This window comes from Phragmites australis, chromosome 2 (assembly GCF_958298935.1).
Source record: "Phragmites australis chromosome 2, lpPhrAust1.1, whole genome shotgun sequence".
In the NCBI taxonomy this organism is placed as follows: Eukaryota; Viridiplantae; Streptophyta; class Magnoliopsida; order Poales; family Poaceae; genus Phragmites; species Phragmites australis.
This window is the reverse complement of record NC_084922.1, coordinates 31620415-31644559: the sequence shown is the minus strand read 5'-3', so window position 1 is coordinate 31644559 and position 24145 is coordinate 31620415. Positions and strand designations below refer to the sequence as shown.

The 24145-nt window shown below is 44.5% G+C and overlaps 2 protein-coding genes across 3 annotated transcripts; one reads left to right on the top strand and one right to left on the bottom strand.

Annotated features, from left to right (window-relative positions):
• Positions 1–258: 258 nt before the first annotated feature.
• On the top strand, positions 259–12344 carry LOC133908388 (uncharacterized). Of its 2 annotated transcripts, XM_062350384.1 has the most exons (21): positions 259–559; positions 689–770; positions 1457–1496; positions 1588–1836; positions 2611–2710; positions 2799–2873; positions 3088–3186; positions 3317–3433; positions 3514–3629; positions 3728–3827; positions 4665–5023; positions 5691–6021; positions 6883–7079; positions 7544–7762; positions 8223–8409; positions 9264–9511; positions 9694–9786; positions 9861–9962; positions 10137–10506; positions 10964–11101; positions 11313–12344. In XM_062350384.1, exons 1-21 carry the CDS (start codon positions 428–430, stop codon positions 12096–12098), a joined length of 4140 nt encoding a protein of 1379 aa, XP_062206368.1. In that variant the 5' UTR covers positions 259–427; the 3' UTR covers positions 12099–12344. The 2 variants fall into 2 exon arrangements, with proteins under 2 accessions (XP_062206368.1, XP_062206369.1); XM_062350385.1 differs by lacking the exon at positions 259–559 and having other exon boundaries at positions 1598–1836.
• A 952-nt stretch (positions 12345–13296) lies between these two features.
• Positions 13297–15193, bottom strand: LOC133910012 (uncharacterized). Its single transcript, XM_062352534.1, has one exon. The coding sequence runs from the start codon at positions 14934–14936 to the stop codon at positions 13419–13421; it is 1518 nt and encodes a 505-aa protein (XP_062208518.1). The 5' UTR covers positions 14937–15193; the 3' UTR covers positions 13297–13418.
• Between the last annotated feature and the right edge of the window lie 8952 nt (positions 15194–24145).

Genomic DNA, 24145 nt, shown 5'->3' with positions numbered 1-24145 from the left:
CGTTAACGTTTCTTTCACATTTGATTAAAGCACGCAGATAAGCAAGTTTCATGTGTTCAGGTATTCGAAAATGATCTGAGCAACACTGAAAAGGAAATCATTTCACCCCATTTTCATTTGCAAGCCATCCTTTGGGCCTAAACACTAAAGACTTTGGTAAGAGGCCTTTCAAGATCTCAGCCTATTTACTTCACGAGAGGCCCAACAGTCCAACACGAGAGGCCTACTACCAGCCCATCGTCCAGCTCACCTTGCACTCCTCTTCCTCTGTCTCGCCGTTGCAACTCCACGACTCAGATCTCTCCGACCTGCCACCACCCGCATCAGTACCGCTTCCCCAGATCTCCAGAATCCAGATCTCTGCTCCGGCCTCCGCCCACCTCTCACCCGCGGCGACCACGCCGCCGCACGCGGCGGTCGCGACGAGATGCTCCGCCTGCGGGCGTTCCGGCCGACGAGCGACAAGGTCGTGAAGATCCAGCTCCACCCCACCCACCCCTGGCTCGTCACCGCCGAGGCCAACGACCGCGTCTCCGTCTGGGACTGGGAGCACCGCCAGGTACCGATTGCCTCTCGCGACCCTCTAGTTGACGGCCCATTTGATCTCGTGGAGTCGTGGTACGGGGCGCAAGCTTTGCTTCGGGTCCAGTTGATCTCACGGTGCTTCTGAATTTTCTGGTGTGGCTAGGTTATCTATGAACTGAAGGCAGGTGGTGTCGACGAGCGGCGATTAGTCGGCGCGAAGCTCGAGAAGCTCGCCGAGGGCGACGGTATGTGGTGCGGTAGTTCTCTTTTGTTATTGGTGATTTGGGCATGCCATGTGCTTGTTATGCATAGGGGTAATGCTATTCATGCTGTTGAGTTGTGACGGATGGATGCTTAATTTGTTGAAATGGTTGTTTTTTTCACTGATTGCCACAATTCTGATCTGTAGATAAGTCATTTCTCTGTCCTCGTTGAGCTGGGATACTTTGATTAATTTCCTGTAATAATGTAATCTCATAGTAGTGTGTAAACCGTAAAATTTGATGAACAGCCTTCTTCTCATGTACTTACTATTAGAAGGAACGATGCCAAATACTGTATCAACTTGTACTGTATGTTCAAATGCAACTTGTACTTTGTTGGAATTGCACAAATGTTCGAATGGAACAGGAAGAAATGTTGTATCAAGCATGTTTTGATCTTACCACCATAGTCAGTATTTTCAAAAGTTATTTGTTAAACTTGCTTATCTACAACACCCTTCATTCCTAAATGGGGCCTAAATCTTGATCCTGGTGAAGCTAGTTGTATTGTTGTTTCATCCTTTCTGCCTTCACATGCTTCCCGTCAACTTTCCCTATTGATGGCATTTGGTTGTCAACTTCGTCTTTTGATTTTCTTTTTTCAAGCTGCCCCTGTGGAAGGAACATGTGCTTTTCGTTTACTCTACCCTTTGCAACATTTTGTGCAGATTCAAAAGGGAAGCCCACTGAGGCCATCCGAGGGGGAAGGTATCGATTTGAATTTTTTGTCCCCTTATTATGATGATCATTTGGGAGTATCTTTACCTGACTCCTGATGGGCCTACTGTTCTTCCCCAAGTGTAAAGCAGGTTAGCTTTTATGACGACGATGTCCGCTTTTGGCAACATTGGCGCAATTGCTCTGCTGCTGCTGAGGCTCCAACTGCAGTCAATCAACAATCTTCCACTTTTAGTGCACCTGCACCATCTACAAGAGGAAGGCACTTTGTTGTCATTTGCTGTGAGAACAAAGTGATATTTCTGGATTTGGTGACCATGCGGGGCCGTGACGTTCCTAAACAGGAGCTTGACAACAGATCACTTCTATGGTATGGTTACTTTGCTCTAGCTATTCATGTTTATGGCTACATCTTTCTGTTCATTTATTCCTGGTGTTTAGATGAGCCTGATTGAATTATCCATATAGGGTTTGATTTGCTTTAACAATGATAGATTTGGGTAGGCGATTCAAGCAGCAAAATAAACAGAACCATTAGACTTTTGTCACATTTGACCTACATCGCTTAAGGCCTATAGGCTATATTTCCTGCATGTTGGCAACTTCACCCCATTTTATGTATGTATTGTGAAGTGGCCTAAGTAGATTGACTCCTTTTGGTATACAGGATTCAGTAAGCTATATAATGATTTTGCTGGGTATTTTGGTGGCAGTAGCACATAGGCATCTGATTTTGGTACTGTGGGAATTAAAACATTATTTTATCAATTGCAACCTGGACCTGAACTGAGTTGAATTGTATTATTCATCAACTAATGGCTCGGTTATTCTCCATGACCTTTCATGGCATTTTACTTGTTCATAAACCTTATATACACACTTTATTGGTGCTGTTGACACCTTTACAGCCACATATCGACCTTACAGAGATGCGTGAGAAAAATAAATCAGTTACCACTAGTACTACAGAATTAGCAAATGAGCTGCTCGCCAGCTCCTGTTTTCCCCATATTCTTTAGTTTGTATGATACAAATGGCTCATGTTCTGGCCACTCAACATTCATCTGTTGCATAGCAAGTAATTTGAAACTTTAGATTAGTGCTGGGGATTGAAAGTTAACTTAGATTGCTTTCATTTTTGCAGTATGGAATTCCTTGCTAGGTCATCTTCTACTGATGCCCCTCTCGTTGCCTTTGGGTCATCTGATGGTGTGATAAGAGTTCTTTCAATGTTGACATGGAAGGTTAAACATAAACATCTACTGATTTCCCTCTTATTGTCTCCAGTTCCTTCATTACTGCAGTTTAAAGTGAGCAGTTTGGTCCTTGCAGCTTGTGCGAAGGTATACTGGTGGACATAAAGGAGCAATAGCTTGCTTAATGACATTCATGTCAGCAGCTGGCGAGGTAAACGGTCACATAACTGTTGTCTTCGATTCTGGTTGCTTCATTTTGGTGGTCACAAGTCTGTCTTTTGCCTGTTGTGTTCTTATGCAGCAAATTTATATTGCCTGTTGTACATTTTTGATATTTCATTGTTGTTTGTTTCTGTTGCATTTTCATTTTACTCCTGATACTACTGTTACATGTTTCCTTTAATGATGATTACATTTTATTTCAGGTACATTTAGTTTCTGGTGGCAATGATGGCCTGCTGATATTATGGAGTGCTGATCATATCCATGACTCTCGTGAGCTTGTTCCTAAGATTAGTTTGAAGGTATCAGTTTCGACACATTCAGTTGTTTATGTCTCCACAAAAAATAAGTATTTGTGGATAACTAGTAAATAACGTTACTTAGCTTGTGGGTTGGTTAATACTGGATTCCTTTTTTGGTGTCTTTCTCAAGGCCCATGATGGAGGTGTAGTTGCAGTTGAACTTTCAAGGGTGATGGGCAGTGCTCCACAGCTCATTACGATAGGGGCTGATAAAACTTTAGCCATATGGGATACTGTTACTTTCAAGGTACTTACACTAGATATTAATATGAGTTATATTTCTTTATTATTTCAAGAAGAGCTCACAGTACTGCATTTGCTGTGCAGGAAATAAGACGCATTAAACCAGTACCTAAACTTGCTTGTCATAGTGTTGCATCATGGTGTCATCCTCGTGCACCAAACCTTGATATTCTAACTTGTGTCAAGGACTCTCATATTTGGTACGTTTCTCTGTGAGTATAAATAAATATTAATTGAAGATAATGTAATGATGATAATAAGGTTTATCTGCACTGTTCTGCACTTTATATTGTTACAGGGCCATAGAGCATCCAACTTATTCTGCTTTAACAAGACCGCTCTGTGAATTGTCATCATTAGTTCCTCCGCAAGTCCTTGCACAGCATAAGAAACTGAGGGTATGTTGCTGTTCTGATGGAACATAATTATTTGTCATCTCAGCACGATATTTTCGGTTATGTGGACAACCTGCTGTGTCTGATTTGACAATTTAACGGATCATGTAAATATGGATTATCTTATTCTCTTTTCTCTTCTTTACTAACTGTAATGCTCCAGCGTTAGGCCATACTTAGTATGATGAATATTTTTTGGTTGCAATACTTGAAGAGATTGAGTACTGTCTCACTGTCGGTACTTTGAGGGTCTGTGGGAGTGGGACATGCACATACTTTCATAGAATTGATTTGATCTTTAAGGATGATTAGTCCATGTTAAAGTTGATAGTGGTGGTTTAGTCTCACATCGCTTGATTAGTTACGGATAAAGGGCAGTCCTCTCTTTTAGTAGGATGTGTGCTTTAAAATTGAAGTGTTGATGTCAGCTGGATATACGCAGAGACAGGGTGATACGACCCTTGTTACAATCTTTGATCTACATTCTACAAATCGAAGCTTGTTTTCTGAGTAGAACATTCTACAAATCAAAGCTTGTTTTCTGAGTATAAATAACTGCCCTCTTGGAAAACACACAACTAGTACATAAAGAAAGGTGGAAGCTCATTATTGTACTTTGAGCTTGATGTCCCCCTTTTCCTTATGGCTAACTCCTAACAGAAAGCTGGAAGATAACCTTTTCCCCGAATTTGCTTGATGTCCATTCTTTTTTCTCAATGGTACTCTCCATTGTGGAAATGGTGGCTTCTACATACAAAAAAGCCATGTGCTGCAGTTTCCTCAAGTGTGATACACCCCTTACAAAAGCTAATAATAGACTGAATTTTGTGGTTATTCTAGGTTTATTGCATGGTGGCGCACCCCTTACAACCACATCTTGTTGCTACTGGAACTAATATTGGTATTATATTAAGTGAGTTTGATCCAAGAGCACTTCCAGCTGTTGCTCCTTTACCATCACCAACAGGGAGCAAGGAACATTCTGCTGTTTACATAGTTGAAAGAGAACTTAAGTTAGTGAATTTCCAATTGTCAAACACAGCAAATCCATCCCTTGGAAATGCTGGTGTTGCATCTGATACAGGAAGATCGAGGAATGAATCAACAGAACAGCTGATAGTAAAGCAGACCAAGAAGCATATCAGCACTCCTGCTCCCCATGATTCCTATTCGATCCTTTCAGTTAGCAGCTCTGGAAAGTAAGTGATATGCATGTTATCTTCTCATCTAGAACTTGACTACCATACAACAGTATAAGCAGTTCTGTACTTGGTTTACCTTATTTCAACCATCTTGTGGTGGCTACAATATACATTGGCCCTATCTGAATTTGCACTAGGCTTCATTCTGGTTATTGTTGCATTATTCATCAACTGCATGTATTGTCCAGTAGTACGAGGTAGTCATTTGCTGTTATGAGCATGTATTGTCTCTTATGTCTAATCTACTTCGCATTTACAACTTAGTGCTGTGCAGGGTCCCAAAAACTGGTCAATCGGCTGATTTCTACCGATTTCATGTCAAATCAATCTGGAATCAGTTTTCTGAAAGAAACTGGTTTAGGTCCAGAAAAGAACACCACTTTTCCCCAATTTAGGTGGAATATTTATATTATTACTTGATATGGTTTGGGCCTTTGGGGATTAAATCTTGAGAAACTAAAATACATAGACCATAATTTGGAAAACAAACCGGCTGTTTTTTTTGTTCTCGAACCGTCTGAAAATGGGAAAAGCCCTTAGTCTAGTTTGAGGTTCTGTTCAGTTTTTCAATATCCCGGTGCTTTGTACCTGCAAACTCTATTGTTAATTCCTCCCTAGATTAAAATGAATTTTCCAAAAAATGAATGCTTTGATTTCCTTGCAGGTATGTTGCAATTGTATGGCCAGATATCCCTTCTTTTGCTGTATACAAAGCAAGTGATTGGTCAGTTGTTGATTCAGGCACAGGAAAGCTTTTTGCCTGGGACACCTGTCGTGACAGATATGCTTTGGTAGAGAGTGCATTGCCTCCAAGAATGCCACTTGTTGTGAAAGGTGGTTCTTCTAAAAAAGCAAAAGAAGCAGCTGCTGCTGCAGCTCAAGCAGCAGCTGCAGCAGCTAGTGCTGCTTCTGCAGCCACAGTACAAGTGCGCATCTTATTAGATGATGGAACAGCACATGTTTTGCAGAGATCAATTGATGGCCGTAGTGAACCGGTCGGTAATCATCTCCTCACATTTTTTCCCCTTTCATGTGGAGTTTTTCTTTTCTTTTTTTAGTTTGCCATGGCGATTTGCAGTTCTAATTTCTTTTTTATTTATAACTTGGTGTAAAAATGAACTTATGAAGCACCATCAATTGTAGATACCCCCATACTGTGTCCTAAACTTGCTGCAGACATTGGCAACTATGTGCTGAAATTTTCTGGCTCAAAGAAGTTTAATTACATTTGAAACATTGTTCTTATTTCTAACAGACTTAGCCTGCATTTTTTGGGACAGTGGCACAGTGCTGTTTTATTTTTGGGGCACAACTGAACTCTCGATACCTACTTATGTCACATAAGAAAATGTTTTATTCTAACTTACATGGTGCAAACATTTATAGCAATTTAGTGTTATTGATCTCTATTATCGAAATTACAATTTGTGACTGATTTCTAATCATTGGTTCTTTTGTGTTTTTTATTATGCTTGCTTAATTTACCGAAGTTTCCATTGATGGATAGAAAGATAACATACTGACTATTCTTTGTTTGAAATGCTATTTTATTTTTACATTATTGTATCTTGTCATGCTGGTGATATTTGGAAGATCATCTGCTGTGCTATTATATCGAGCTCTAGCTGCATTGCATATCAGCAATAGCAATGTAGGTGTTTGCTTGGTTAGGTATTCTTGCTTTCTACTTTGAGCATGTATCTTTGGTTGACCAGTGAAAGAGAACGTTGATTTTCTTGCTATTGCCAGGAATTCATCAGCAGGAACTTTTCTCTCCAGTTTAATGTGCTGCTCTTGGCATGCTAATATTTCATAAAGAAAATGATATTTATGGTTGTGAATTTGTGATCGTTCAGGTTATTGGGTTGCATGGTGGTGCCTTGCTTGGTGTCACATACCGGACATCTCGTAGAATCAGTCCTGTGACGGCAACAGCCATATCAACTGTTCAATCAATGCCTCTATCAGGTTTTGGAGGAAGTGTGTCGTCTTTTGCTTCTGATGATCCATTTTCCTCTAAAGAAGGGCCTCCACAAAATTTCCAGCTATACAGGTATAGATGTGCTTGTTGTTCTTGAGATATTTCATGCTAGAGCTCATTGCTTCCTGATTCCTTTGGTATACAGATACTTTATTTCTTGGCTTATACTCCCCCCGTTTCAGAATATAAGGCGTGGTTTGACTTGGCACAATCTCCTAAACTGAACTTAGTCCATCAGTTTCTCTATAGTACAGTGTTTAAAACAATAAAATCATTGTCATATAAAAGAACTTTCAAATACGTATCCAAGGTATCATTTTTTATCACAAAGTTTACATGTCGTTCTTCTAATTGTTCGTCAAAGTTTCCAAAATTTGAATTTTGAAATGTGTGCCCACCTTATAAAAAGAAACGGAGGGAGTACAATGTTCTTATGTGACTGTAAAATTGGTGTTTGCTAATACATTTGCTTTCTGGAACATTGTTCTTTGCAGCTAACATCTATGCTAGACTAAAATTACATTTGATTGGTGCAGTTGGGAAACCTATCAGCCTGTAAGCGGCCTACTTGCACAACCTGAGTGGACTGTGTGGGACCAAACTGTTGAGTACTGTGCATTTGGTTATCAGCAGTATATTGTAATTTCTTCGTTGCGGCCCCAATTTAGATATCTTGGAGATGTTTCAATTCCCTTTGCAACTGGTGCTGTTTGGCACCGTAGACAGTTATTTGTGGCTACACCAACAACTATCGAGTAAGCTATTCATCTTTTGCATGCAATTAGTTCAGTCCTAATGTTCTTTCTGTGCATCCATGTTAACATTATCTTGTTTTCCATTACCTGTTTAAATCAGTTACATCAATAATGCTATACTTATGTGATGCAACCTTGTAGATAGAAATGATTTCTTGTATAATTGAAATTACATTTTCCAATTAGCAGCTCATAATAAAGGATTTCATTTTTCACAAACCCTTTTTAGGAGTTGAAACTTGAAATGCGTCAAAGAGTATAGAAAGTGACAGTGCTAGGATATTGACCATGGCAGCTTGCAGCTAATTCTATCTGATCTATTCATATTTTATTATTTATTCCCTGAAGAGGTTTTGTTATATATAGAATTTAGTTGCATTTTAGGTGGAAGTTTTAGTCTTAGTTATGTGTTAAGAAAACATACCTTCTGTCCCTTGATCTTGTAAACAATACTTCCCAGGTGTGTCTTTGTCGATGCTGGGGTCGCAGCAATTGACATTGAAACAAAAAGGAGAAAAGAAGAAATGAAAGCAAGAGAAGCTCAGAGTCGGGCAGTTGTAGAGCATGGAGATTTGGCTCTTATCACAGTTGAAGCTCCCCAGGTTACAGCGAGTGAAAAAGTAGCATTAAGACCTCCAATGTTGCAGGTACGATTTTCAGTAGCTGGATGCTTTTGGTACTCATTTTCTACTTTATTTCTAGATTATTGTCTTCTATTTTCATAAATCATAAGTGTTATCCAAAGTTGTCATTAATTAAAAATAGCATAACCTACTTTTATTCTATATGTACTTTCTTGTTTTTTATTTGATATTTTAGACTTGTCACACTTATTGAGGAAAAAGAAAATATGACTTATATCATTATTATTTTTTATTTCCCAAAACACTGGTTCTTAATCTTCGTGACCATTAACAAAAACATTGAGCCTTGTAAAATGTACCATACACTAAATGAGGTAGGGGCAGGCGGGCAGCCCTTTAAGAAGATGTAGCTGTGTGTTATTGAGATCCTATATCAAATAAAAAAAGATTTGTTTCCACTCGTAGCATCAAACAATAAAAGGTGGGGCGTTCTTATTTTCCACACCATAGCCAATATTTCGAGGTTGTCTCTTTGAATTTGACAAAAAAATAATTATTGTTTTGTGCTATCTTGAGGTGACTGGTTGCTTATTGCTTAGAACATCAGTTGAAAAGTTAGTCTTTTTCATTGTTGCAAGTATCTATCCTGAAGCCTGAACTTCGATTCTGCCCCTTACAAATGGAAGGGATTATAGTTCTCCACAGCTGCAATTTATTGTCAAATCTTCTGTGAACATAAGCCTATTGTTTAAAATTAAAAATCAGGACGATGTGTAACCTTGCAGTTTTCGTTTGAGCTGCAATTTGGCTCTTCAGAATGCATCTAGCTAATGCGGTAATGCATTCTTCATTAATATTCTGCAGTGTTAATCAGACTGGTATTGTTCTTACATCCTTCCCTTTGTTCTTTTTTCCAGGTTGTTCGTTTAGCTTCCTTTCAGCATGCTCCATCTATACCACCATTTATAGTGCCAAAGCAATCCAAAATAGATGGAGAGGATTCAGTATTTCAGAAAGAATTGGATGACAGAAGATATGCTGAAGTTGCTGTTGCCGGAGGAGGGGTGTCTGTTGCTGTAACTCGTTTCCCTCCTGAGCAGAAGAGACCTATTGGACCTCTTGTCGTGGTTGGTGTCAGAGATGGAGTTCTCTGGCTTGTTGATAGGTAATTTATACCCACTTAACTATCACATGTGTTTCTTAAGAGAGAAATAGCAGTTCCTTCATGCACAATAAAGTGCTGAGAAATTAAAGTTTATTCAAACAAATTACATTGTTACCTTTAGTTATTAGTCTATTTGATGTGTTCAGTTGGATGTAATTCTGAAATGTTCCGTGTTCTTGAAGGTATATGTGTGCACATGCCTTGTCACTCAGCCATCCTGGTATAAGATGTCGTTGCCTTGCAGCATATGGGGATCCTGTTAGTGCTGTGAAATGGTATGTCTGCAGAGCTTTGCATCTTGTTATCTTTGGGATCCGAGAATAATAGTAACGTATAACCAATTGTGCAGGGCAACTAGACTTGGCCGAGAGCACCATGATGACCTCGCTCAGTTTATGCTGGGAATGGGCTATGCCACTGAAGCTCTTCATTTACCTGGAATTTCTAAGAGGTAAGACTTTCTTTTGTGCCTATTTGAGTATTCTGCTATAGATGACGTTAAAAAAATATATGACAGCACAGTCTCAATTTGATTGTATTCTCAAAGTAAGAATATCAAGTAATATTAATGGACATATGTATATATTTTTTTTAATAAGTTTGAATTTGTGTTGATAACCCTCAGGTTGGAGTTCGACCTTGCAATGCAGAGCAATGACCTGAAAAGAGCACTTGCATGTTTATTGACAATGAGCAATAGCCGAGATGTGGGACAAGAAACTGCCGCTACTGATGTTACACAGATTCTTAATTTAGCAGTAGCTAAGCAAGCTAAGCAAGAAAGTCTCGCAGATGCGGTGCAGGGAATAGTGAAATTTGTCAAGGAGTTTTTTGACCTTATTGATGCAGCAGATGCCACTGGGCAGTCTGACATTGCTCGTGAAGTTTTAAAGAGATTAGCGGCTGCAGCTTCTGTAAAAGGAGCTCTGCATGGACAGATGCTGCGAGGCCTGGCACTCCGGCTTGCAAACCATGGGGAGCTTACTAGACTATCGGTATGTTACTTTGCACAAAACTTATGGCTATAAATTGAACATTGGAAAATCAGATTCTTATCCATAATCGTAATTGGTGATAAATAACTCAAATTCCCATCCAAAATAGCGAAAGGCTTGGCAGTGTGTATCGTTGCTGAATTTTTCTAGTACACCTTTATGGGACGTAGCATGACACAAAGTTCATGCGCAAGTGCGTCCTGAAGCCTGATTTCGTGTTTTCTGTCGTGGTGTTGCATTGTGCCTTTTTTGAGATTGCAATGATGGAAGTACATGTGCACACACCACCTTGCACTCACTCGACTTATGTGCATGAATGTGTCCCCAAGCATATTCTTATAATTATGAAGACTATGGAGTTTTCTATGACCTCACATGTTGGAAATTCAGTGCATTGTTATCTATGAATCGCCAGAAATTCACAGGAATAACCACTAATGCCAGTGTACTTTCCCAGGGTTTGGTAAACAATTTAATTGCAGCTGGTCATGGGCGCGAAGCAGCATTTGCAGCTGCAGTTCTGGGGGATAATGCCCTAATGGAGAAAGCATGGCAGGACACGGGGATGTTGGCTGAGGCTGTTTTACATTCTCAAGTAAGTTCTCCATTGAATTCAATTCTTTCATGCATTGCCCAATCCCCCAGTTAATGAGAAGAACTATCATAGTTTTGCAGAATGAAGTATTTTCTTGTCTCTTCATTTTATTCCATTGCTGTTATTGTAATATCCGTTCTCTATTATATGGCTGAACTTACCCATAATAAATATGATTGCAAAATGCTTACAAGCATCATTCACTCTCCAGGCACATGGTCGTCCATCATTAAGGAACTTAGTTATAACATGGAACAAGATGCTACAAAAGGAGCTGGATCGCACACCAACTGTGAAAACTGACGCTGCGGCAGCGTTCTTGGCATCTCTTGAGGATCCAAAGCTCACCAGCTTGGGAGAAACTGAGAAAAAGCCTCCCATTGAAATACTTCCTCCTGGGATGCCTCCTCTATCTGCACCTCCCATCATAATTAAAAAGGCTGGTGCAAAACCTGGGGTTCCTAATGCAACACAGGCCCCAAATGGAGCTATAAGTGCTCCGATGGCTCAAGGTGCCACGGTGCCTCAAGGCACCCCAATGGTTCAGGGCACTCCCATGGCTCAAGGTACTCCTGGGGTGCAAGGAGTCCCCATGGATCAAGGTGCTCCTGCTGCATCACAGGGCACCGGTGAGGCAAAGCCATCAGAAGCTACAGCGTCCGATGCAGCTCCTGCCAATGCAGAAGTTAGAGCAGCTCCCTCCACTGAGGAAGCTAAAGTAGCTCCTGGCAATGAGGAAGCTACAGCAGCGCCAGGCAACGATACTACAGCAGCGCCAGGCAACGATACTACAGCAGCGCCAGTTACAGATGCAGCAAACAGCCCTGATCCTGCTGCTGCTACTCCAGCTCCTGCAGCTGATTCCAGTGGCACCGATGCACCTGTTGTTACTCCAGGTGAAGCTACAGCTTCTGCCCCCTCAACGGAGGCACCTGAGTCAACGGAGAAGCCATCTTCAACGGAGGCATCGCCGCCACCCGGTGTTCCTGCTGTATAATTTTTGTTTTTGATTCGTTAGCAGTGTGCCAATTTTTTGTATGCTGATGCGTTCACTCCACTGTAATTTTTCACATACTGGTATATGTATTTGCTATCTGTGGTATTCAGATTTCAGAAGGCGCCAGGCAGTATGTGAGTAGCCTTGTACATCATCAACTGCCTGCGTCTCACGAGAACTACTACCATTGTGTGAGCATAGCTTATGTTGTTTGTGATCAACCGAGAGGACCACAGTTTGATTTTTGCTTGATGAGTTAATCGTGCTGAACCACCGATGTGGCTGCACACACGACCTGTTTATTTCCTTTGACTGCCACGACTGATTCGCCCTGAAATATCATATTCTTTAGCCGATTTATCGCAAGTGCTGAGATGCGCAAATTTCTTGTTGGGTCATCTTACTCGAGAATCCGTCCGTGCCGAAGCCGCTATGTCGGCCCCGTAAGAAGAATGCGTCTGCTCGAGAGCAAAAGCGCCCCACGTTTTGGGCGTCGCCCGTTGGTTTTCATAGGTCGACGCATATCAAAAGCCAAGTAGGCAACAGCAAGGTGAGAGCAGTATTCTGACCAGCGAACAGCAGCAGCCCCCCCCCCCCCCCCCCCGCCGGCCGGCCGGCCGGCGACGCACCGGTATTACTTGATTTGGCATGAGATGAGAATATGCGGCGCAGCAGCCGCCGCGATGCGTGACCTCCCCCTCTTCACTATCCTGTCAGCTGTCACGTATCTATCTCCGTACGATCACCACTCCTGTTCGCGATGCGTGACCTCCCCCTCTTCACTATCCTGTTCGCGATGCGTAACCGCCGCCGTCACGTAGCTCCTGTTTCACGGAGGAAAGCGGAAGTTTTGTGGTGCCTCTGAAATGGATGCCGTAAAGGCGTAGAAGGGGGGAACAAGAAACTAGCAAAGTAGCAAGCCAATCCCGAGACGTCCCTGGAAGTCAGTAATTCTAACATGCAGCAGGTCAACGCCGTGGTGATTTATTTGTTTGCTTGCCACAAAAGCACTCGTCAACTCGAAAAAGCTATGATAGTTTTCGTACAACGTACACATCAACCTACATGCTTGATGCTTCCAAAGTACTTTGCGTCTATTTACTAGGTCCAAAACGAGGTGCCAAGAGACAAACTCCTACCACGTACATCAAGTAGTTCGTATTGGATTCACAAAAAAAGTTCCGTAGATTTTGTTCAATTTATATTCATAAGAAATCATCTCCAAATATCTATAGCTGGGAGTTCAATGCAAAAACGAGAGAAAGCACCGTATAGCATTTCATGATTATTAGGAAAACGCATGGACAGTGATGAGGAAAACTAATCTAACTCGGCGGGGTAGCCGCAGAAGGTCTCGTTCTTGACGCACAGGAAGAGCCTCTCGTACGCCAGCGCCATCTTGGTGGCCGCGAACATGGACTTGGCGTACTCCCGGCACGCGCGCCCCCGCTGCACTGCGCGGCGCGCGCCCTCCGCCACCACGGCCTCCAGCCTCTCCAGCAGCGACTCCACGTTGGGCGCGAACATGTAGCCGAACTCGTCGTCCACCACGATGCTGCCCTTGATGCTCGGGAACCGCGTCGCCACCACCGGCTTCCCGCACTGCATCGCCTCCATCAGCGTCAGGTCCAGCCCCTGCGGCCGCAGCGTCGGGTCCACGAACACGTCCAGCGCGTTGTAGAACGCCTTGAGCCTCCCGGGAGGCACGGCGCCCAGCACCTTGGCGTTGCGGCCCAGGTCCAGGTACCGGTTCTCCCAGGGGCCCTTGCCGGCGATGAGGAGGTACACGTTCGGGTGGCGCAGCACCAGCTTGGAGAAGGCCTCGTACAGCAGCGGGTGGCCCTTGTCCTTGACCAGTCGGCCCGACACGCCGAGCACGAGGTCGGCGCCTTTCGGGACACCGACTTCCTCCCGGAACGCGCGGCCGAGTGCGGGGTCCGGCTCGAACTGCGCCTCGTCCACGCCGTTGAGGATGACGTGCACGCGGCGGGAGGGGATCTGGTACACGTCGCGCAGCATCTCCCCCGTGGAGTCACTGATGGCCACCTGGTGCGCGTAGCTGCGGAAGAAGCGCACCTCGGACAGCACGCGGTACACCGACTGGCCCAGGGTCTGGTTCAACGCCGGCGACATGGGCTCCTCCTCGCCGCGGGCGAGGTCCTGGTATATGCCCGAGTGCAGAGCCTCCAGCGAGATGCCGTGCCAGGACACGACCAGGTTGTCCATCCCGCGCGCCCAGCGGTGGAACACGGCGACGCTCTCGGAGTGGATGACGTCGAAGGGGTCGTTCTCGCCCTCGGCCTCGTACAGCTTCCACGCCTCGTCGCAGCGCCACTGTCCCGGCTCGCCGTCGAGGAAGTGGAGCTGCGGCCCGATGGCGGAGGGCGAGGGCGCGGCCTCGGTGTGCGGCGGCGGGGAGGTGAACACGTGGACGCGGTGGCCCCGCGCGGCGAGCGCCGTGTGCAGCGTGTGCGCGTGCCGCTCCATGCCGCCGGGCGCCGAGGCCACGGGCCACTTCCGGGAGAACACGGCGATCTTGAGCTTGGCCAGGGGCGGCCTCGACGCGGAGAACGGCAGGTGGTTCCACGAGAACTCGATGTCGCGCAGGTCGCCCGTGAATCCTCCCGAGCCCGGGCGCGACGAGCGGGAGACGGTTCCCGCCAGGTGCGCTAGGGCCGGGGAGCAGGAGGAGCCCGGGAAGGAGGAGCGGTGGAGGAGGAGGAGGGAGAGGAAGGGGAGGAGCAGGAGGAAGGAGAGCAGGGACGGAGACAGGGAGAGCATTGTGTGGGAGGGGCACCTCTGCTTCCTGGGCCTCGGCAGGGAGGTGAGCAGGGCCATCGATCACGCCGTGCGCGAGCTGGCTAGCTAGGCGTGCATGGCCGCATGCACGGAATGCAATGCGAAATGGCGGCAGAGGAGAGGGAATGTGGAGGGAAATGGGCTGGTTTTTACGGGCAGTTCAGACTTCAGCGCAGGTTTTGGAGAGGAGGGAATGGAGGTGGAGTGCTTTACAGGCATTTGACTTCACTCCAGCTGCATCATGCATGGTTCCTTTCCATGGCTGAAGTAACTTACGAAGGAGGCCATGCATGCAAGGGGTGTGATTAGCTGTGGCCAGAGGTGCTGATGCACTGTGAATTTTCATGTGATCCATACGGAATTCCATGTACTTCTATAGTGTAGGCTGCAGAGTACTAGTCGCCGAGCACCTAAGCATATGACCTGTGTCAACCAAAACAGAGTTTTTTTCTTCTTCTTTTTTGAGAGGTAAAAACAGAGTTATTGGGCATATGATTTTTGTTGGGCCCAAGAACGCGCCTAAGCATATTGTTTCATTAAGAGGAGAGAAACGAATACAAGCGATCGGATCGACACCCTTAGTCGAGATGAGGAGGACTAGACAACGTCCAACAAAAATGACAAACAGAGAAGAAAAGAAAAAAAAACAAGCAAAGGAAGGAAGCTCAAGGTGGCCTTAGGAGCTCCATGAGGCTACGGTTGCTGGCCAGGACCCAAAAACGCGCGTTCGATAAGATAGATCTGCTCAAATCACCTGCCAATGCCCTTGAACGATTGAAAACTCAGTTGTTCCTTTCCTTCTAGAGGGACCAACATCCCAAAATGAAGAGGGAGTCAAAGCCACGCCTTGTTTCTTTCAGAAGATGCTTATTCATTGAAAGCCACCAGTCAACCGGTGCCATGTCCATCCTCGGAACAAAACGATGGAGTCCAGCTAGCCTCAGAATATGGAACCTTACCTCAAGGCTATAAACACAACCAAGGAGCAGGTGCTAAATGGTTTCACTGGCCTGAGAACACAGGGAGCAAGGGCCGCCATTCCTGAGATTGTGTCTTTGCAAGCGGTCATTCGTCCAGCAACAGCCAAGGAGAGCCAGCCAAAAGAAAAATTTGCATTTCACCAACTCTTTAGTCTTCCATAGCTGCTTTTCTCCAGCAAGTTTCATCTGCCAATGGAAAAAAGCCCTGTATGCCGACGAGGAAGAGTACTGATGTCCACTAGTCCATTGCCAAATGAACATGTCAGGCGCAACCGATAGAACCACCTGCTTGACTGAATCCCAAACATTCAGAAAATTGACCAAAACCGGGACGCTGAGGGAGCCCGCTATATCACGAACCCAGCGGCGATTGCACAATGCCTCTGCAATAGAGCACGAGCAGGTGGCGCGTTTGTCGACCGCCTAGAACAAGTGTGGTGCCCTCCGTCTGATTGAGTCTCCATTCAACCATTTGTCAGTCCAAAAAAAAGGTCTTGGAGCCATTCCCGATATTGACCATGAAGGAGGCGTCAAACATAGTGTTGACAACGTGCTCGGTAGTGGATGGAAGGGAAACCCAGGTGCGTGACTTGTCCACTCGGCGAAGCCACTCCCAGCGAAGGCGGAGCGCGAACCCGATGTAAGAGAGATCAAGGATCCCCAAACCGCCAAGCGAAAGTGGGCGACAGACACTCGATCAGGAGCCCAGGCACTGACCACCGTTCACAGAGCTTGAGCCACGCCAAACGAAAGCGCGTCGACGCTTGTTAATTGCCTGCAAAGCCCACGGCAGCAAACATCAAGCGATGGACAAGAAAATAGGAATGGTCGTGATGGTAGTTTTGGTGAGGAGGACACAACCAACAGTCGTGAGGAGGTTTGCTTTCCATGTTGGAAGTCTGTCAGCAATGGCATCGATGAGAGGTTGAACCTCGCATTTGCGTAGCTTCCTTAGCGACAAGGGGACTCCGAGGTATCTCACAGGGAATTCCACGACCTGGCAAGGGAAGAAACGAGTTACGGTCACCAAACCATCATGACCGCACCGAATTGGCGATGCCTGACACTTGCTCAAATTAGTGTGGAGGCCTGAAGCTGCAGCAAACATACCAAGGATAACTCCGAGCAACACCAAATCTTGCTCGCATAGTGAGGGAAAGATAACCGAATCGTTGACGTAAAGCGAGGCTCTGTTCTTGATCTCCATAGCATGCAGGTCTCTAAATAGCAGGAGGCTGTTGGCCTTAGAGATCAGAGCGTTGAGTGCTTCCATTACGAGCACAAATAGGAGCGGCGGGAGAGGGTCGCCCTGGCGCAGTCCACGGGCATAACAAATCCGTCGGCCCAGACGCCCATTGAGAAGAACCTTAGTGCTCACAGTGGAAAGTAAAATAGCAATCTAGTTGATCCACCGCCGAGAGAAGCCAAGGTGTCGAAGTATGTCAAATAGAAAGATCCAATACACTGTATCGAAGGCTCTCGCAATGTCAAACCGCATCAAAATGCATGACTGCTTTTTCTGGTGCAGAAGCCTAGCACCAAGCTGCACGGCTCTGAAATTGTCATGAATGTGGTGGCCCTTGATGAATGCGGATTGGTTCGGCTACACAAGCTGAGGCATCTTCGGAGCGAACCGCAAGGCCAGGGACTTAGTGAATAATTTGCTAAAGCTATGTATTAGGCTGATTGGCCGATAGTCCCAGATGCCCTGAGCTTCTTTCTTCTTCCTAAGAAAAATCATGAGTGACTCATTGACGAGATTGAAGCTCCTTCCATCAAGCAACCAAAGCACGTTGAGGGCACGGATGATGTCCTCCTTAATCACCTCCCATGCCATCTTGTAAAACATGCTTGTAAACCCATCGGGGCCCGGAGCTTTCTTAGCCTGGATCTCCTGGACGGTCCTCCAAATTTCATCCTCCGAAAAGCAAACATCGATGCTAGCGAGTTCAAGAGTTGGAATGGACAGGGCTCCGAACTTGTGTGCCAACGAACGCGTCATATGAGTACCCAGAGCATCACTGAAGTAGGCGAACACTGCATTGGCTTTCTCATCCTCATTCACAACAGTCGGTCCATTGACCTGTAGGGACTCAATGTAATTCTTGTGTCGTCGGTGACAAGCCTGGAGGTGAAAAAAACCTCGTATTTGCATCCCCTTCGGCCAGGAACAGAACACACAACGCTACCTCACGATGGTGCGCGCCAATGAAGCTAGGCCTAAACATTTACATTTTAAGTTCTTCCGCAGATCGTGCTCATTAGTAGAGAGCAGGCGCCTGTCCATAGCAAGATCCAGGTGATAAACAACTTCCTTGGCAACAGCTAATTGCAAGCGCACGCTACCGACGAAACGCTGACTCCACCATTTGAGTGCCTTGGCGGTGTTATGCAATTTGCAATCCAAAACGCGAAAAGCATCAGCGTCCTCAAACTGGCAATGCCATGCCTCACGAACTGCATCTAAGTACCTGAGGTACCACGGCTAGATGGACTCGAACCGAAAGTGGTTCTTGAAAGCTGAGTACATATTTGTATGCAACATGATTGGAGCATGATCGGAGCAATCCGACAAGAGGCCCCGCAGTCGATGATCAGGGAACTCATCTTCCCAGTCCAGGGAGACAAACACAAGATCAATACGTTCGAGGGTTGGGTGAGCACACTCGTTGCTCCATGAAAAAAGGCGACCATGAAGGTGGAGCTCTTTGAGTTCCAAGTCATCGAGGAAGCATCGGAAGCAACCCATGGAGCGTTGATGCAAGACACCGTTGCTTTTGTCCTCAGCCTTATATATCATGTTGAAGTCGTCGCAGACCATCCATGTCCCAATGCAACCTTGCCTCAAATCACGGAGCTCTTGCAGGAAGGCGACCTTCTCGTGCTCCCTTTGAGGACTGTATACTGAAGTGAGCCACCAAGACGACCCTCCCGCCAAGGACACTTTGATAGTAAGCGAATGAACCTTGGCAGTGATATGTGAAACCACCCATTTATCTGTGCGCCACGCGACAATAATTCCACCCTGAGTATTTACAGCCGGCAAGAACAATAGTCAAAAGCACTTCCTAGCATTCCCAACATAGTCATATCATCAATTACATTTAGCTTTATCTCCTGCAAGCAAAGCAGGGAAACACGCTCCTAATCGGTGATTTTGCGAACTGTGTCACGACGCACCCGGGCATTAAGGCCACGGACGTTCCACACTAGGATGTTTACACAATCCATGGAAACAAAACAGCGACAGGCTACTGCAAACGACCACCGACTTCAAGCTACACCAGCCTGCACCAACAGCCCTAGCGAACCCCTCATGTACTGCCAGGGAAAAGCTTACGAATCGCCACCTGGTGCGAGGCCGACAAAGGTGCATTAAACAACCGTTCATACACGGCCAATATAGCTGCATTCGGAGGTGATGCAGAAGCTCCTCATCAACATGTTTTGCACCTGGGTTACAAGGTTGTACACGCGCAACCTCTGCGCAGCCACCCGCTTACTACATCGAGGCAAGGACACCTCTTCAACGTCCGAAGGTGCGTTTGAGAGTGGGCGCCGCCTCGGTGGTGGTGTGACCAGCACAAGCTCTGAGCCTTGAGAACGCATCACCCCCAATAAACTCTACCACCACCGTTGGCTCAGAACGCATCGTTCTGGGCCTATCATATGAAACCATCGGGCTTTGTTTGGGCAGCTAGGTGTGAATCTGAGGTCGCTTTGGGCTTAGGCCCAAGAAATTCGAAAAGATAATAGGCCTATCTGGCTTAGCACCAACAGTATGGACACACTTGCAAGATCATCACATGAACCTTCAGAGTTCTGATATAGCTGAGGTTGAAACTGGCGAGAAAACTCAGATTCCATGAGAGTTGCAACCTTCCGGAAATCCCGTCCCAGTTCACCTCTGAGAATCCAATCTGATCTTGTGTACTCTCCTTAAGCTATTGATCGCGCTCACTGTATGTTTCATCAACGCTAAACATTGTCTGGTTGCATCTGATGTTCTTCAATATGACGCCATTTTTTTTATTTTCTTTTGTGAAACTAGGAAGGTTACCTGTGCAAATAGAACGGCTAGACTCGTTAAAGTATCTTTTTAGCAAATTAGTAGAAATATGTCATACTTCATCAAATAGATCACAATATTTTTATAGAGTATAAAATAAGTAAGTGCTTAAGTGGCGATCTAACTTCAAATTTCTGTTTCTTTCAAATATACCTGCCATTACTTGCCTACTGCTGCTGTGACCGCATTCTGCATAGCCTAGCCGGCTCCTGCGACCTGTCATGTTGATCCATGGCTTCGTTGATGTTGCTTTGTCGCTGTCATTAATCGTGGTTTCCATTCTGAAATATTTTATAACTTGTATATTTCACCTAGCGGCTAGCGCTGAGTTTCAATTCTGAGAAGCCTTGTGCACCGTGCGTAGCAATATTTATACAGGTAGATCGAAGAAATATGTATTGTATCCTGTTCGTCAAGCTGTCTGATCCGTAAATTTTTGTTTCTCACCGAAACTGTGAGGAAATCCAAAAAAAATTAATTGTATCCTATTCGGTAAGCTATCCGTTTCGTAAATGTTTGTTTGTTGCCGAAACTATGAGGATTAAAAAATAAGAACAAAAAATCTATCAGGAGTTCCAACTTCCATGTGCAGATCATTTGTAGCTAGGCCCAATCCAGTGCACAAATCTGGCCAAGTTCGGAGTGGTTTTCTCTTTTACCGATCAGAATGACTTCACCAAAAAAAAAAAAAATAGAGACATGGTACTCACAAGTCACAACTCGTTCCTCTCCGTGTTACTCACACCTCGCTTGCTTTTCTGCCTACTTCTTTCCTCTCCGTGCCCCTCACCTTCGTTGCCACAATGCCACCTTACGATTCTCTCGACCACTATCTCACACAAAGATGAAGAGCTTGGAGCGTTGGACAGCGTGGCTTCTGGGAAGACAACATGCGCGGTGAGTTCTGGCTCCGCGGTGGGGCACAGGAGCGGCGGGCGTGGACTGTTCAATCGCTGCAGGAGGTGAGGAGAGGAGTAGCGGCCGCAGAGGGGGGGAGGAGGAGGGCTCGAGCACCATGACGCGAGGTGAGGTTGCCGATTCTGGGTTCCACCTTGAGGACGGAGTCACCCAGGTGGAGTGCACCGATGCAGGTGGCCGAGAAGGCAATCACAACGCATGGTGGTCAAGCAGCGAGATATCTTCCTCCAGTTGAAATCCGAATGGATGCAATTGATTTGGTATGAGCTGAACCGTTGATTTCAATTCGTAAATATTTTTTTATTTGTGAAATTCTTATTGGAGCAGCATAAGAAACGAATTTGCTGTTGTTTTATTTTGTTAAGGTGAGCGTATGCAACTTGTTCAATGAATTGTCCCACAGATTGAAAAATTGCGAGTTAGCAAAAAGTATGTAGGCCAAGTTTTTGTTGTTGCAGTTTATAGTAGTGAGTGAAGTATAGACATAACAGATGGTGTTGAAATCACATTAGCATCGTACATGTCTTGTTTTTACTCAAAAAAGGCATGGATATTCTGGTGGTAATGTATTCGAATGTCTAAATGATAATATACGCAGTGAACTAATATGATTCTTTGCATGTGATGTATGTGTTTGAAATGATATTTCAGAAAAGGATCATCTTTAACATCCCATATCTATGTTTACAAAACCTATATTGGAAAATTAATTAGAAGATCTCTTTATATAAAATGTTTTTGTCTTTATCTTCACTTGGACATTCTGAGTCGTTGATTAGCACATTCAGCCATTTTCTGTTTGTGACCTCAGATAACGCCATGTATAATCATTGATGGCAGAATATTTATTTAGGCAAATAAAGTCCGACCTTGTTAAGCGATTGACCCTTGCTCTTATTGATGCTCATTGTGAAGCAGCTGGATAGAAGATATTGCATTCTTTTCAGCACGAACGACCACTTAGAATCGCTCAATGACATAATGATTTGAGTATGTATACTTTATCGTCCACATATGTTCATGTAATTATTTTTGTCTCGATGTATTTATTTCCATGTTAAGTGATTTTCACTCTCGTTCAATTCCATAAACCTACTGACTGGTTAATGTTTCGAAGGAGCATCACCGGTGTAGCGAAAATAATCCTATTTGATCATAATTGTGATTTTGGTGATTAATAAAAATATAGTTATTGAAACTAACATATTTGTCAAGAATATATGTTAGTAGGTCTCATGGATGCAATACATCAAAAAGCCACCGAAACCGATACAAAATTTCATTAAATTAGAAAAATTCCAAGAAGATTTACATCATAGGATGGTCTGATGTAGAGAAGTTTGCACTCATCGAAATATTGTGTCTAAATGCTGATAGCCTCACCGGATAGTCCAGTGAATAGAATATGAGACCACCAGAGTGTTTCTGATAAAGAGGGAGAAGGCCAATGATCTTACTGGATAGTTCGGTGATCTGCATTGGGTAACACCAGAGTATTTCCTGCAGAGAAGAATGGAAGTGCAGAAAACTGAAGATCAACCCACAAATGGTCCGGTGATCTGCACTGGGTAACATCAGAGTATTTTCTGCAGAGAAAAATGCAAGTGCAAAAGACTGAAGATCAACCCACCGGATGGTCCGGTGCTCTGTGTGTTGAACTCACCAGAGTATTTCTGACAAAGGGGGAGAAGACTGAGGATCGCACCAGATAGTCCAGTGATGAAGGGTATAAAGCACCAAAGTATTTCTTGCAGAGACGATTCTAAGTGCTGAAGAATGAAGATCAACTCAATGGATAGTTTGGTGATCACAGAGATAGTTGCACCGGAGTATTTCTAGGGAAAAGAAGAGAATGTTTAACTCACCGGATGATCCGGTGTGAATGGAACGAACATTGGATGAATGCACAGGAGCATTTTACACAAAGATGCTGCAAAGGCTCGGATAACTCAAGATAATTTACCGAAAGATCCGGTGATGGATTTGAAAGTACACCGGAGTGTTCGGTATTGACAGAGGCATTGAGTGGAGTTCAAACGGCTAGTTTCTGAGTTTGTACTCACCGGATGATCCGGTGTTAGTATTATTGTTCTCACCGGATCATCCAGTGTTAATAGCTTTTCTGAGTCGTTGGGAAAATAACTAGTTGGTGGGTTTGAGGCTATAAATACCCCTCCACTCAATCTTTTGAAGGTGTGGCATGCTGCTGGAGTCTAGAGAATCTCATAGATACTTGAGAAGACATCTAAGCTATTAAAGTGCTTAAAGTGATCATCCAAGATAATTTAGCACACTATTATAGAGTAATTAGTGCTATTAGACCTAGAGAGAAATGTTGCTATGTGCTCCAACCAAGAAAGTGGATCAAGGAGTGATCCAACTTTATATCAAGAGGTATGTCGGCAGATTGGAGTCTTGGTGACTCGCATGCAAGCTTGTTTACTCTTCGACTTGGTGTGAAATAGCGACAAGACACATGTATAGGGACGCGGAGACCCTTGCCTTAGTGACTCAAGCTCTGAAGTGATCACAACGACAAGTGACTGGAAGAGAGAATAGTGGTGAGACCTTACCTTGGTGGCTCATCTGGCTTGAGACCTTATCTTAATGGCTCAAGAGTCATGACCTGGTGTCGACCAGGAGCATATTCTTAGTAGAGCTCTAATGTGGACTATGAGTGACATTCATACCATCGATAACACGAGATAAAAATCTCTTATGTCAAATTTGTCTTTCTACTCTATTTACATTTTCGTATTTATATACTTGTAATTTACCTTGTTATAATATATTACAATTATCTTGAGCGGTAGAGTAGACACACTAAATAAATCTAGAGCATATTTAGATAGAAATTGAGATAGATTTATCTTGTGAAATTTTTGGAGATTTTAGTTTCTAAGTGTCCTAATTCACCCTCCTTTTAGGACATCACCGTTCCTCACAACTGACAAGCCAACTTTTAGCTTCAGCTCGTGGTTTGGGATCCTAGGGAACTTCAAGCTGTTGAGAAATTCTATAGGGTACATATGCTCCATGCTATTACTATTTGTTGTTGCTTTGCAAATGGTGTTAGAGCTATGATATATTACTTCTTTACGTTCTATTTGATATGAGCTAAACAGAGTTTTACTACTACAGTTCAAAAGATAGCAGATGCAATGTTTTTTGCTTAAAATTTGAGCCAAGAGAGCAATATCAGCCCAAAACAAATCATGGAAGCGGTTATCGTGAGCAATATCAGCCCAGAACAAACTACCTAAGGATGGAACTGAGTTATG